Raw genomic sequence first — 16,631 nt, 5'->3', positions numbered from 1 at the left:
ATACATTATATGGTTGCAATAATATAAAATGAATGTAAAATTATAAATCTAAAAATTACATGTATTCATTTGGACGTTTCAGAATGTGTGAAGAACAAGCAGAAATCTGTTAAAACATTTTTGAATAATTTGATAAAGCCTAATAAATGTAAAAATTATACAGTTACATGCGTGCAGAGCAAGTAGAAGTCTCAACCAGTGACCCGACCGGGCAATCAGAAAAAAAAAAAAAAAGCCCTGGGATTGTATCTCACAAGTGATTTAACAATGATTTTAAATATTGTAGATTTAACAAATAGGTCCTACCAATGAAATCATTGGATTTGCCAATGTCATAGTCCCAAACTGTCACCTCCAGGGTCTTTTTGCTGAGGTCAGCGTACTTGATCTCATAGAAAAACTCCTGTTGAATGGAATTAACATTCATTAAAACAAATGTGAGCTACATAATTTATAAATGAGGCATTGGTCAGGTTAATCTTACTTCATTGAATTCAGGGTTGAGGGTCTTCTTTTTGACAGCTGTCTTGTGCTTTGATTTTTTGTTCTCATCTGGCTTGAGATACCTGAAATACAAAAAATTATGCATTCAGTTTGATCACGTCTTTCACCAAACGTTAAGTTGGATTTCTTTCAAAACCAATTTGGCACAGGAATAATTCTAATAAAATTGCGCTTAAGCAAAGGTTTACTTGTGATGCACAGGAAATAATATTTGAAAAACAAATGCAGAACTACTTGTTTGCAACAAGTCAGTACGTCCACCAGAGGGCATTGCAGCTCTTGTATATAAAATCTGGAGGGCTGAAAGAAACAGCCATGAAAGGATAAACATGGTTCATTGCAGGACAGTTCCACCATTTGCTTTAGAAGCATTTTTAAATAATTATAAGGTTTACTTAAAAAAGAAGAACAAAAAAAAATTAAACGCAACCTCACTTGTCTGGTGACTTCGAGGTCATTAAATGTCTCATTGCGGCTCTATTCCTGCAAGCTCTCTTAATGAGGGTCCCTTGCTCTTTTACAAAGACCACCAGACAAGCAGACAGCCAACAGACTGATTAAAGAAAATCCAGCCAGGGAACTCAGCAGCCTAACAGTCACAACCTGTATCTTATTCTGTGAAGGCAATAATATAAATTCCCTGGGTATTTATGTAGAATGGTATTAAATCAAACAGAATTAATTGAATAATAGAGTGAAAAACTGAAATGAATCAAACAGTGTCTTATTCAAGATACAGTACAGAAATGACAGGAGACATTTAAAGTAAAAGTGAAACTTGTGAAAGGCTCATTTCCCTCTTATTGTAACAGTTTCCCTGGAGCTCTCTTGACAGGGAATGACATTTGCTCTTGTAATGGTACCTCCGGACAACTATTTTATTCAGATTTTCATGTGACTTAATACGTCTGCAGTTTAAAATGATAAAATGAATAAAAAGTCAATTTCATTTGCTTCCCAAAAAGATGAGCATCAAGTGATATCAATTCGGTAAAACTGATACGCAAGAAAAACAGAGGAGCGTCAGAATGATTTGAAGACTGCAGATGGAGACAAACGAATGCCACAAATACACAAGATTTGCACTGTTTGTTGTCACCAGCAGAAATGACGTATGAATAATTTAGTATTCAAAGCTTTTGTAGAGTCAGAACCAGACTATTTAAAATGACCAATGTTTGTACATGTAAGAAACAAAATCATGGTGCCCCACTGCAGTAATCCTTCTATAAATCGTTCGATTCAGAGAGCGAGGGAGTTGAGAGCTCTAATCCTCTCTGTGTGCTGACGCAGAGATCACTGCTTCATTTCACCCAACACATTCCAGTCCTCAAAATACAAATACATTTGCATTTCTCCCCATCAAAGACACAATTTAAGCTTATGACATGACTGCTTTGGAATTAAGCGTTGACTAATGGTTCAGATTCTTGTGTTTGGCAGGATGAATGGATGTGCTAAGTATTTTCTTACAAGCATATGTATGTGCACATGCATACATCCACATTGTAGGTAAATCATTTAGCAAGTGCTTTTACCCACAGTGATTTAATGGTACATTTAATGGTACGATTAAAGGAAAAGTCCACTTCCAGAACAAAAACTGATAGATAATTTACTCACCCCTTGTCATCCAAGATGTTCATGTCTTTCTTTCTTTAGTAGTAAAGAAATTATGCTTTTTGAGGAAAACATTTCAGCATTTTTCTTCATATAATGGACTGGTACGGTGCCTCGAGTTTGAACTTCCAAAATGCAGTTTAAATGCAGCTTCAAACGATTCCAAATGCGGTTGTAAACGATCCCATGAGGAAGAAGGTTCTTATCTAGCGAAACGATCAGTTATTTTCATAAAATAATACAATTTATATACTTTTTAATGTCAAACGCTTGTCTTGTCTTACTCTGCCTGGACTTTTTTTGTTTCCGGTTCATGACAGTTAGGGTATGTCAAAAAACTCCCATCTCATGTTCTCCCTCAACTTCAAAATAGTCCTATATCACTGCTTTACCTTTTTTGTTAAGGGTGTCTGATCTGCTTTGCATGTTCACTTTGCAAACACTGTGTCGGTACTTCTGCAGCGATGTAGGACGATTTCGAAATAATTTTTGAATTGGAGGGAGAAAATACGTTTGGAGTTTTTCAACATACCCTAACTGTCTTGAGCCAGAATACACAGAGTTCAGGGAGAGCAAGACAAGACAAGTGTTTGAGATTAAAAAGTATTTCAATTGTATTTTTTTAAAACAAAAATATGATCAAATATAAGACCTTCTTCTTCGGCTGGGATCATTTACAAACGCACTTGGTATTGTTTGAAGCCGCATTTAAACTGCTTTTTGGAAGCTCAAATTCGGGGCACCATATCAGTCCATTATATGGACAAAAATCCTGAAATGTTTTCCTCAAAAAACAATTTCTTTAACACTGAAGAAAGAAAGACATAAACATCTTGGATGACAAGGGGGTGAGTACATTATCTGTAAATTTTAGTTCTGGAAGTGGACTTCTCCTTTAAGTGGCCTGGTCAGAAGCTCATGGCTTACTCCTGTGGGATAGGTTTTATGTTAATTGTCGAATGAACAAACCGGAAAACAGGTCTCTAGTTCACCCAAAAATTAAAATTCTGTCATTAATTACTCACCCTCATATCGTTCCAAAACTGCAAGTCCTTTGTTCATCATCGGAACACAAGTTAAGAGATTTTTGATGAATTCCGAGAACTTTCTGTCCCTGCCTATTTAGCAACGCAACTGACATGTTCAAGGCCCAAAAAGGTAGTAAGGACATTAGTATAAAAGTCCATGTGACATCAGTGCTTCAACCTTAATTTTGCAAAGTTACCAGAATAAGTTTTGTGTGCAACGAAAACAAAAATAATGACTTTATTCAACAATTTCTTCTTTAAGTCATTAATTTTATTTTCGTTACAACGATTTCTTGTCATGATACCAAAGTTTTTACTTTGATACAATACCGGACTAAATTATCTCGATACTGCTACTGAACTGATACTATAACAAAAAACATAGAACAACATGAAAAGTTTTATAATTGTTATTAATAAAAAGAACATAGATGCAAGTAACAAACTAAATACAAATACAAAAACAAAGACACAAATGAAATCCATTTTATTTCTTCCCAAATTACATTTTTTCCCACATTTTTCTAGATTCTATTTTAATGCTTACATTAATAAATATTAAATCAAAAAGCATGTCTAATTGAAAACATGAAACTTACACAATTTAACAGCAATTCATTGAAAGTTGAACAAAAATTACATTTTTAAAGCCCTATGACATACGTTTTATTCTTTTTCTCAAATTCAGTTTTATTTTTATCAAATTCTTTGAATCTGTTTTCCATTGATTTTCTGGATTCCATTTTAATAATTAAAAGCATGTCTAATAATTTTATAAGGATTAATTAGATTTTATAAAGAATAGATTTATCATATTATTTATTTATTTTTTTTTTTTTAGAAACACTGTTGTGTATTTACAGTTATCTGGTAAATAAATTCTGGTAAACAGCTTTTCTAGTCAATATTTCTTAAATACTGTTTTATTAATATTTTTATTATTAGTAGTAGCACTATCATTACATAAAGTAACTTATTTTAGTGGGTTGCTGTGAAGACCTTTACGTTTCTGTTTGTGTGATGATGGTTTTTCTCAAAAATAATGGTAAAATGCTCTCACAGCAGTTCTATGTACAGTCATGGCCAAAATTATTGCCACCCTTGCAATTCTGTCAGAAGATGCAACCCTTCTCTCAGAAAATTGTTGCAGTTGCAAGTGTTTTGGTACTCACATGTTTATTTTTGGTTTGCATTGGAACACCACAATTTTGATACAATTCGACACAGAACCCAAAAAATGCACTGGACTAAATTATTGGCACCCTTAACTTAATATTTGGTAGCACACCCTTTGGAAAAAAGAACTGAAATCAGTCGCTTCCTGTAACCATGAATGGGTTTCTTACACCTCTCTACTGTAATTTTGGACCACTCCTCTTTTGCAAACTGCTCCAGGTCATTCAGATTTGAAGGATGGCTTCTCCCAAGTGCAGTTTTGAGATCTCTCCACAGGTGTTCTATGGGATTCAAATCTGGCCTCATTGCTGACCATTTCAGAACTCTCCAGCGCTTTGTTTGTAACCATTTCTGAGTGCTTTTTAAAGTGTGTTTCGGATCATTGTCCTGCTGGAAGACCCATGACCTCTGGTGGAGACGCAGCTTTTTGACACTGGTCACTATGTTGCGCCCCAAAATTCTTTGGTAATCATCAGATTTCATTATGCCGTTCACACAGTCAAGGCATCTAGTGCCAGAAGCAGCAAAGCAACCCCAAAACATCTTTGAACCTCCACCATGTTTGACTGAAGTGACTGTGTTCTTTTTTTTGAAGGCCTCATTTCTTTTTCTGTAAACAGTGCCATGATGTCCTTTACCAAAAGGCTCTACTTTTCCTCATCTGTCCACAGTACGTTCTCCCATAAGGATTGTGGTTTTGTCACATAAGTTTTGGCAAACTCCAGCCTGGCTTTTTTTTTATGCAGTGGTGTCCTCCTGGGTCTCCTACCATAGCATCCCTTTTCATTCAGATGGCGACGAATAGTGCAAGCTGACACTGTTGTACCCTGTGTCTGCAGATCAGCTTGAATTAGTTTGGAAGTTAATCAGTGTTCATTATCCACCTTTCGAAAAATCTTTCGTTGTAATTTTTCATTAATTTTGCTCTTCTGTCCACATCCAGGGAGGTTAGCTACAGTGCCATGGGCTGTAAACCTCTTAATGATATTGCACACAGTGGACACAGGAACATTAAGATCTCTGGAGATAGACTTGTAGCCTTGAGATTGTCCATGTTTTTCCACAGTTTTTTTTCTCTCAAATCCACAGACAATTCTTTACACTTCTTTCTTTTCTCCATGCTCAGTGTGACACACGACACAAAGGTTGAGTCAACTTTTCTCAATTTTAACTGGTTGCAAGTGTGATTACTATATAGCCCACACCTGTTTCTTGCCACAGGTGTGTCTAAATACAAATTACAGGAGCATCACATGCTTAAAAAGCAATTATTTCTTACAGTTTTGACAAGGTGCTAATAATTTTAAGGCGGTAGAGGCTGAAAACACTGGCAGCATCAAGCGTGCTTCAGTACATGTGTAGTAAATGAAACTGCGCATCTGCACCATTCATTCACACAGAGGCGCGCAGAACATGCAGGATTCATATTTAAATAGCCAAATTTGTTGATACTCTGTGTTAAACATTAAATTCCGTTTTTATGACTGGATCCCATGACTCTGTCTGCGTTTTATAAAAATAAACCGTATTTTACTTAAAATGCAGAATCGTACCATTTTTAAAAGCAATACAATACAATTTTAGTATATTTTAGTATAGCATGCAACACTAGTCCTTACTACCTTTCTGGGCCTTGAATGTGGTAGTAGCTCTTGGATTTCATCAAAAATATCTTAATTTGTGTTCTGAAGGTCTTACAGGTTTGACAGAATTTTCATTTTTGGGTGAACTATTCCTTTAAGGAAAATCTCTCTCGTATTTTCTGTAATTTTGACAAAAACGTTAATGTATTCTGACTTGAATGCACAAAGACATCCTGTCTTATTGTTATACCACAGATTTGAGTCGACCAGCTTTACTAAAATCAGCAACAGGAAGCTGGATTTCCTTTGATATCTGTAATTTACATACTCATATGCACAGATCTTCTGTTCCACACAAAACGTTTTCACTAAAGCAAATTATGTGGATTCTGATTATTTTAGTATTCCTGCACATGAACAGTTACATTGTGCTTTTACAAAAGCTATTGTACTACTAGTGAAACTTTATCGGACAGAAAAGACAGATGATAGTGGGAGACGTGACTTACGTTTTAACATAGGGGTCAGAGAAGCCATTGGCATCCATGGCAGCGAGATGGGCACAGCGGATGATGCCCACCACTAAGCCACACTTCTGAGAGCTGTACTTCAGAGAGATCATAATGCGCCCTCGCTCCTCCAGAGACTTGTCATCTGTCTTGTCGATCTGTGTTGAGACACACACACACACACACACACAGACAAACAGAAAACACAGCCGTCAGTCTAATGTCTAAGAACTATAAAGAAAAGGATGGATGTAGCTTGTACTTAAATATTTAATCAGAAATTCTATGAATCTGTTTGCATTCATTATCAGCTCACAAACAGGCAGAAATTTCTATTAAAACACAAGTGTTGTGTCCCAGTAAATAATTTATTAATTCGCTTAATTAGTTTTATGCAGAACTCTCTTCTTTCCAGTGTTTTCTTGTCTAGACATTTTATGGCAATACAGGAGAGCTGAGATCATCTTAACTGTTGAATGTGAGGTAAATCTCCTCTCTCTCTCTCACTCAGAAGTTTGTGGACCCACCAAAGCCGTCAAGCATGAAGTTAATTAGCTGTGGAGGAGGCGTCTCTGTTCATCCCCCACACACTGCTGTCTCATTTCCGTCCCCACTGGAGATCACACACTCACACACATGCACACACACGCTCTCGCATACACATTACAGAGTCTCTTCACACAACAAACACGCTTCGTACTGTTTGCCAGCTGGTGGAGTCACTCTCAGGCCTAAGAGCACATCCCAAGTCAGTATTTGTGTTTACCTTTTGTCACCTCTAGCTCCAGAGCAGATCCCAGATCAGTCTGTGTGCTGATCTTTCAGGTGGGTGACAGATAATTAATAGATAGGAGTGAATAGAGCTGAAAACTACTTTCACAACTTTTAAAAACTTGCTAGGAAATTGCGAAATTTCAGGGTTGCGGTGCATTTCATACCTGTCAAATATAATTGTAATATCATTTTTAAAATTGAAAGACTGATTATCTAAATCGGTGGTGCTTATCTTTTTAAAACTGTCTCATGGAGGCTAACTGAAAAGTAACTAAGAAAAAACTCAAGACTTTTGGAATATGCTTCAGTCCTGTAATTTGATTGACTGAGTGGTGTCCTACAGGACTGACTTTTTTTTTTTTTAATATATACTGTTTTTATCACCCTGCTTGTCTGTGTTCATGTGTTCCAGACACATTGTCAGTCTGTGCATCAGGGGCATTAAGTCGATAAAGATGCATATGTTCTGCATATCAAAGCCATTAAAAGAACGAGTTCAGAGACAGACTAAATATTAACATTACTATAAATTCCATTGTCATTTGAGGTGGAATATAAAGCTTACATAACACAATGCTTGGAATAAGTATGCAGCTGTCTGTAAATTATTTCTTTGCCAATCGACTGTAATTTTATGCAAATCTGTGCTGGTTATGGAGGTACGGAGGATTTTAGCTCCAGTCCTAATTAAACACATCTGAACCAGCTAATCAAGATTTTCACAAACACTGCAGGAAGTTGGCCATTTAGGTGAAGGTTTGGACACCCCTGGATATGAGTGAGTGGACCCACAACAGCTCACCCAAATTCAAGAGAATCCATATAGATATGAATTGTCATTACTGTCCGGAATTTTTATTCGTTTGTTGGGTGGGAGCAAGAGAAAAGCTGTCTGTGAATTACTAGCACAAACAGAAAAATGCCCTGTTGCTGCCAGATCTTGAATACCAAAAATATATGTGGGGTTTTTTTTTTGGCCTTTTTGTTGCCTTTATTTTGATAGGAGAGTAAGTATTGACAGGAAGTGAAGTGGGAGAGAGAGAGCAGGGTGGGTTTAAAAAAGATCCATGATTTTCAAACACACTGTGCTTTGGGCTCTGCTACGAGGCTATCAGTGCCGACTCCAAAATCACATTTGATGCAAAACAAACTTGACTAACAGTCATAACTGTGTATTTTCACTTGCAAAGCAAATTTTGAAAGTCCACTGAAGAAAGAGTATGTTGAAGACACATTATTTAGCAACATGCTTGAGCAAACTAATTAAAGAAAAATCTGTTTTTATTGTTCTGTTTGTTTTTCTCATGCTTGACAAATCCTGGGTATGAGGAAGGTACTGCCACTTAATGGGTATTCTTGGCAACAGCCCTACTTTTGAATTAACACCTATCATGGTGTTATTTGCCATAGCATACCCTGTTAGTCACTGCTCGCCACTGCTGTGAGAATTTTCTGCAGGTTCCATCTTTAAACCAGTAAGTGGCGACAAGAGACTGTCTTTATTAGTGAGTCATTGAGTGTGTTTATATGCATGTTCTTAAACTGCTTATGCTCGAAGTATTAGTGCACTTTCAGAATAAAACAATGATGTCTGACAATTTTGAAGTTGGTGGAGAAAATGAGATGGAGTTTTTCAGTCTACCCTACCTTTCTGAACCGGAGTACACAGACGAAGAACTGATCGTGTGTGACTTTTCCAACATGATTGGACAATGCATGAATATGTGCATTGCAGAGCTAGTGCATGACAAGCATTTGTGGTTAAAAAGTATATTCATTTTTTTTTTGTTTGGAAAGATGATCATTTTGCAAGACAAGACACTTATTCCTCGGCCAGGACAGTGTAGAGCCCTTTAAAGCTGCACTGAAACTGCAATTAGGACTTTCAACTTGTTGGCTCCTTTTGAAGTCCACTATATGGAGAAAAATCCTGGAATGTTTTCTTTAAAAACCATACTTTCTTCTCGACTGAACATCAGACATGAACATCATGCATGACATAGAGGTGAGTAAAATTCTGGAAGTATACTAATCTTTTAAGCTGACAACAGATGTGGTAATGTAAATGCATTTTCTTATATTGGTCTTTTTACTTTTATATTGCCCTATGGTCTTAGGAATAAACTTATCGACACATCTGGATTTTTGGCCATTACCATGATTTCACCTGCCATGTAAACCTCTTAACCTGTGCTTTTCCATCTTATTGAAGTACACAATGTGTTCTCTTCTTCTCCTGCTCGATATAAGTGGTTTTAATATAAGTGGTTTGTGCTGATCCTAGCAGAGCTGTGTAATGTGTGTAACAGAAAGGTGTCCTTTCTGCAGATTTAAGCGCATTCAACCAGAGCTTGTGTTTCGCTTTGGGGAGGAGAAAATATATGACTCTTTCTTGACCCAAGAAATGATAAAAATGTGTTCTTAACTCGTGCAACCGAAGAAATGATAGGAACTATAATAGAAACTGCAAACATTAGAGGAGTATGTACAAGTTTCCTGCTTAAAACTAGTTATTTTAATAAACTGATTTTTGGTAGTTATCAGCATATGGGTGTGAAAACAAACATAGGAAATCTAATGGAATCCTTCATTTAACCGATTAGGTCAAAAATAGAATAATCAACCTGTTGCTATTTTTACTGCAACATAACTCGGAAAATAAAATACTGATATGATGACCACAGCTGCTGAAAGAGCTTACAGGTGGCGATGGATATAAGTGCAGGCTTAAACCAAATGCCATACCATCAATTTTTCCCCACAAGGAGTCTAAACACCCCAGGAGTTATCAAGTTAAATCCACACTGTGGAACTCCTTCAGTGGTTGTGGCATCATGACAAGCATCGGTATGTTTACATCCTGCCGGGTTGACATCTAGCGTTTCTTGTCTCTGCCACCTGTAAGCTCTTTCAGTAGCTGTGATCACTTAAAGCTGGATGTGGTTCTTTATGAAGTTTTATTAGTCCCATTCTTTTCTCCTCTTCTTATCTCTAAGAAAGCAGTGAAGATTTTCATCCCTTCTCTTGTTGCCCTTCGACTGAAAATTACAGTCAGAAGCTGCACAATCTGACATCGTATCAGTGTTTTATTTTCTGAGTTGTGTTGCGGTTAAATTTTAAAAGGTAGTGCCAGTAGCTCACCAAGTGAAACCATTTTACATCTTTGAAAAAATGGCACCCCCATAGTCCAAAATATGTATAAAACAATGTGGATTTTTTTTAAAGGGGTCATCGGATGCCCATTTTCCACAAGTTGATATGATTCTTTAGGGTCTTAATGAAAAGTCTATACTAATAAATATACATATATTATATTATACTAATATACAAAAATTCTCAATGGTTGTGTAAAACAACACCCTTTTTACCTTGCCAAAATCAGCTCTGCAAAAATCATCTCATTCTGGTCGAGGCTGCTTTAAATGCAAATGAGCTCTGCTCGCCCCGCCCCTCTCTTCTCTCTGTGGAAAGACGAGCCTGTTTACTTTAGCCACATTTAGCCGCGTTTAGCCGTTAAACTTGCTAACTAGCACTTATTAGGAAAGGCGATCGCAAAGATTCATAAAAAAAACCCTTATACTCACTTCTGCTGTAAGTGAAGCTGGATCATGAATGATTCGCGTGAACATAGACGGATATATGTAGATCGGGAGGCGCATTCCCTTCACAAACAAAGGTAATCTACTGCATCTTCAGCTGCTCAGATGTCGGGGGTGAATGTTGACCACTACGTTCATTATTACATCCAGGAACATAACACCCCAGTTGCTCAATTGGAGATATTCTTGTCTAACTAACATCCCTGTTCCGGCATCGAAACAAAAGACGGCGGACTGTTACAGCTGATCAGAGGTAAATCGCTCACGTCAATCAACTATCATGGGAGCGGCCTCTGCTGGTGTGACGCAACAACGACAGGTATCTGAGAATGGCTCAATTTGAAAAAGGGGATATTATTTTTACAGATTCATTAAAAACCACTGCATGGATTTTTATCATTATAGGGTAGATTTGTACATACACTGCCAACACACACTAATGTTCAAACAGCATGTAAAAGTGAACTTAGCATCCGATGACCCCTTTAAACATGTAAATCTTTCATGGGTTTTCTACTACATATTTCAGTAAGAGACATCATTTGGTTCCCTTTATGGCACCAATCACCACAACATTGTGTTGGTTCAATACATGTAATGATTCATTCTATTTGACTTCATTTGGAACTCAATTTGTAAGTAACTGGTATTAAGTTACTTAATATTACCTGTTTATTAAACTGTTGCATTAAAGCAATATCACATTTTATGTCATGCCTACAGCCAGAATAAGAACAACAGGGTTCTTGTTCATGTGATATACTCAAGTAGAGGACAGATTTATGACAAGAAAGAGATAATGCACATTCGATTGTTATCACATAATAAACCCCTGACAGCATGATCAGAACCTTAACGCAAAGTTATAATGTACACTGGCTGGATGTACATTATCCCACTTATTACATGGCTACTTGGCACAGAAGTAAATAACTGTACACAAAATATTGATCTGTGTTGAAAACAGTTCTTAGCAAGTGGCTTTAAGCCAAGACAGATGAACCTTAGAATGTCACGACTGACCAATCAGAATTAATCATTCCAGCAAGCTGTGTAATAAATAGCAATAAAAGAAATGATTCTATCAGTTGATTCAATCAGCTACTGAAAATGTCTAGGTTTATTACGACCCCCGTCTTTCAAGCAAGATACTCTGATAAAAGACACTATATGAGATCAACCCCCACCCTTTACCTGCTCATCCTGTCAATCCATGGAACACTCTGACACAGTAATCATGCCTTATAACCTACATCCACCACCATCAAATGAAGAAGACATGCCTACAATGAAGTGTGTCGAATTGCTTTCCTCAACCTTTTTACTTCTCCTCCTCCTAGACCATATAAAGCAGGAGTTTGTGCTGATCCTTGCAGAGCTGTGCACCTTAAGGCACGGTCCTGACAAAAGACTTCCTGCTGAGCTATAGCTTTAGTTTGTGACTGGAGTATAACATTTCATATATATGGTATGGTTTGGGAATACTAACACACATGTGCTTTATGGTTGTATTTATCTAGTGAAACAAAAATGTATTGCAAAGAAAAGCAATGCAAGCAGCAATTGTTGAATACTTCTGGTTTTCTTCTGGCAGCCTATAGCTTTCTCACATTGTATTGTTTGCTGGTGTTTGTAAGCCTGTCATGTCTGTCTCAGACGGTTGATGGATGTGAGGATGTTGCTTCAATGATAACTGATTTCTAATTAATATGTTGATTCTAATGAGAGTCACTTTGGACGTCCTAATCAATTTGATATCTGAATCTCCTTATGTCGCTTTCAAACTTCCCTCAATTTCTCCATCACTCACAGACAACCACACTGATGATTAGCACAACTGAACTCCTTCCGTCATTAGACTGATTCATTTCCAGAGATGAACTCTAAATGACTGTAACTCACAGGAAGCTGTTTCTCCAAACAGTTGCTGAAGTTCTTAGTCTGGTTGGGTTTGAGTTTCTTCAAGGGGATTCGGGTTTCACCAATGAATTCGTTGTGGCGGAATTTGTCCTCGTCACACACTGAAATCCTGGATGAAAACAAAAGATTGACATTATGAGTTCTGGGTTGTAAAGGAATTATGCAGCTAGTGAGAAGACTGAGTTTTAAAAGACTGTCATCTCCATGTTAATCTGATGTACCATTTCAAAGCTTTCAAAATACATTTTTTATACTTAACTACAACTGCTCTGACCCCGTCTGAACCTAATAATAAAATCTGTACTCTGTTCACTCAAAGAAATATACGGGGGGGGGTGCATATCCACATATCCAGTCAAGTGTTGAAGGCAGGCATTACAAACTGATTCCCCACCACCTGTGCTTCATAACGTTTTTGAAAAGCACTTATTCTCAGTCAAATACATAGTGTGACCAATTATTCAGTATATCCCATATATTAAGAATCCATAGCAGAAACTCCGTGGAGGATCTTTTTACTATAGATGTTCATTTACTTTGAGGTTGCTCACTGTGAAATGAGTTTTCTGTGCTATTTGCAGCATCGGCAAGAACTACTTGATATGTGGGGGTAGGAACAAAGGCACAGCTTTTTTTAGTTTTGTACAGGTCAATAATAACATTTGACTGGATATAGATGAGTAATTCACATGGGAAAAAAGAACTTACTGCTGATATCTCTCATTTACAAAAAGAACAGATGGGCAGAATAACAACAAATCCATGTGTTTAAGAAGAAAGTCTCTTATTTATTCACCCTCATACCATATGACAGCTAAAGGTCTTTCTTTCTGGTAAATGGATAGTTCACATTAAAAAAATGAAAATTCTGTCATTAATTACTCACCCTCATGTCATTTAAAACCCTTAAGACCAGGGTCAGAAAGGTCTCGGATTTCATCAAAAAATCTCAATTTGTGTTCTGAAGATAAATGAAACTCTTATGGGTTTGAAACAACATGAGGGTGTGTAATTAATGACAGAATTTTAATTTCTGGGTAAACTATCCCTTCAAACTGAGATACACTGACCAAAATTATAAACGCAACGCAACACTTTTGGTTTTGCCCCCATTTTTCATGAGCTGAACTCAAAGATCTGGAACGCGCTGTAATATACGCCGATCCAGAGTATCCCAAACATGCTCAATGGGTGACATGTCTGGTGAGTATGCTGGCCATTCCAGGAATTGTGTACAGATCCTTGCAACATGGGGCCGTGCATTATCATGCTGCAACATGAGGTGATGGTCGTGGGTGAATCGGACAACAATGGGGCTCAGGGTCTCGTCACGGTATCTCTGTGCATTCAAAATGCCATCAATAAAATGCACCTGTTTGTTGTCCATAACATACACGCCTGCCCATACCATAACCCCACTGCCACCATGGGCCACTCGATCCACAATGTTGACATCAGCAAACCGCTCACCCACACAACGCCATACACGCTGTCTGCTATCTGCCCTGTACAGTGAAAACCGGGATTCATCCGTGAAGAGAACACCTCTCCAAAGTGCCAGACACCATCAAATGTGAGCATTTGCCCACTCAAGTTGGTTACGACCATGAACTGCAGTCAGGTTGAGCCCCTGATGAGGACGACGAGCATGCAGATGAGCTTCCCCGAGACGGTTTCTGACAGTTTGTGCAGAAATTCTTTGGTTATGCAAACCGATTGTTGCAGCAGCTGTCCGGGTGGCTGGTCTCAGATGATCTTGGAGGTGAAGATGCTGGATGTGGAGGTCCTGGGCTGCTGTGGTTACACATGGTCTGCGGTTGTGAGGCTGGTTGGATGTATTGCCAAATTCTCTGAAACGCCTTTGGAGACGGTTTATGATAGAGAAATGAATATTCAATTCACAGGCAACAGCTCTGGTGGACAATCCTGCAGTCAGCATGCCAATTGCACACTCCCTCAAAACTTTAGACACCTGTGGCATTGTGCTGTGTGATAAAACTGCACATTTCAGAGTGGCCTTTTATTGTGGCCAGCCTAAGGCACACACGTGATCATGCTGTCTAATCCGCATCTTGATATGCCACACCTGTGAGGTGGATGGATTATCTCGGCAAAGGAGAAGTGCTCACTAACACAGATTTAGACAGATTTGTGAACAATATTTGAGAGAAATAGGCCTTTTGTGTACATAGAAAAAGTCTTAGATCTTTGAGTTCAGCTCATGAAAAATTGCGGCAAAAACAAAAGTGTTGCGTTTATAATTTTGGTCAGTGTATTTTGCAGAATACCCTAGCTACTCTTTTCCCGCACAATAAAACTGCATGATTTTTGTCAAGTTCCAAAAAGGACACCGAAAATACCATAAACATACCTTACAAGTAAATATGACTATTATGTTATTCAAACTTTTCTGAATCTATATGATATATGCAAGGGACAGACCCAAATACAAGTCACTGAAAATACTGTCTTCTGCTAAGGCTCTCAAATTTCATTCAAGCTTTTGCACATTCAAACATAGCAGGTGATGATAAGCTGAGAAAACAATTGAGTTTATGCGCTGTTTATTGTTCTGTGGGTATGTAGCATTTAATAATTTCTCCTCAATACAACTCAAAGTTTAGTCTGTTAGCCTGTTAAAAAAATGGCTTCAGAATTTCAGAGTTTAAGTCACTACTTTTATAGCACTATTATAATTTATGTCCTTTTTGGATCTTTGAACAGTAAAAATAGCAACTTTTGTTTACTGGGAAAAACAAAACAGCATGAATTTCCTGCAAAATATCTCCTTTCATAATTCACAGATCCTACATCGGAATCACAGCTGTGCCGATATATACAGCCATATTGCACTGTTACTTGTGTGATACTGTTCATATATACAGTTGAGGTCAAAATCCAGGGGCTGAAAACTTTTGAACAGAATAAATGTGTGAACATTTTTTTATATTGCCTAAATATCATATTTTTTCCATTAAGTACTGCCCATCAGAAGCTACAGAAGATACTTACATGTTTCCCAGAAGACAAAATAAGTTACATTTAGCCTGATCTTCAAATTCAAAAAGTTTTCACCCCCCAGCTCTTAATGCATCGAGTTTCCTTCTAAAGCATCAGTGAGCATTTGTGAGCAACTTCTATAATAGTTGTCTACGAGTCCCTCAGTTGTCCTCATTGTGAAAAGATGGATCTCAAAATCATACAGTCATTGTTGGAGATGGTTCACATACACACAAATGCTGAAAAACCAAAGAATTTTTGGGACCTGAAGGATTTTTCTGAAGAACAGCAGCAGATTAACTGTTCAGGACAAACAAGGGACTCATGAACAACAGCTGTGGATCATTCAGGTAACAACATAGTATCAAGAATCAAGCGTATGTAAACTTTTGAACGGGGTCATTTTAATAAATTCAACTATTATTTTATCCTGTGGACTATATGTAAATGTCTTTTATGTGAAATATCGCATTCTGGTCAATACTAAATAAAACACAACATGTATTTTGTATGATCCCTCTTATTTTGTGGATGTAGGTGTACAGTATGTAACATTTGACCTCAAATGTATATCTGAACTATAAAATATTAAACAAATGAAAACCAGATCCCAGTGTTCGAAGAATGTTTGAAATGCTCTGGTGACTGAAACATTTCTGGCTTTGGAAGAGCGAAATAGCAGGTTCTAACCAGTGCATCGTGTCTCTCATGGCAGCAGTGCAGATCCAGACAGTAAAATCCAGACATATTTTCACTCTAGACACGTTTGCTTCTCTCAGTTTCAAGGACTGCCATAATCCTCATGCTTTACACCTCATAACATGACTTATTCCTTCAACTCCCTCTCTAACAAATATCATAAAACTCCACAAAAACGGTGTTAGAAATATACATACAAGCATATGGGCCACTTTAGGT

The 16,631-nt window shown here is 37.5% G+C and overlaps 1 protein-coding gene across 1 annotated transcript in view; it reads right to left on the bottom strand.

The window, feature by feature from the left end:
* LOC127165099 (double C2-like domain-containing protein beta) overlaps positions 1 to 16,631 on the bottom strand; it is a 116,890-nt gene that overhangs the window by 4,094 nt on the left and 96,165 nt on the right. The window contains 4 exon segments of the mRNA XM_051109413.1: positions 307 to 403; positions 485 to 566; positions 6,421 to 6,578; positions 12,696 to 12,822. Of these exon segments, the coding sequence (XP_050965370.1) occupies positions 307 to 403; positions 485 to 566; positions 6,421 to 6,578; positions 12,696 to 12,822 (464 nt within the window).

Source organism: Labeo rohita, chromosome 5, assembly GCF_022985175.1.
Source record: "Labeo rohita strain BAU-BD-2019 chromosome 5, IGBB_LRoh.1.0, whole genome shotgun sequence".
In the NCBI taxonomy this organism is placed as follows: Eukaryota; Metazoa; Chordata; class Actinopteri; order Cypriniformes; family Cyprinidae; genus Labeo; species Labeo rohita.
The sequence above is the reverse complement of the archived record's forward strand: the minus strand, read 5'-3'. Positions and strand labels throughout refer to the sequence as shown.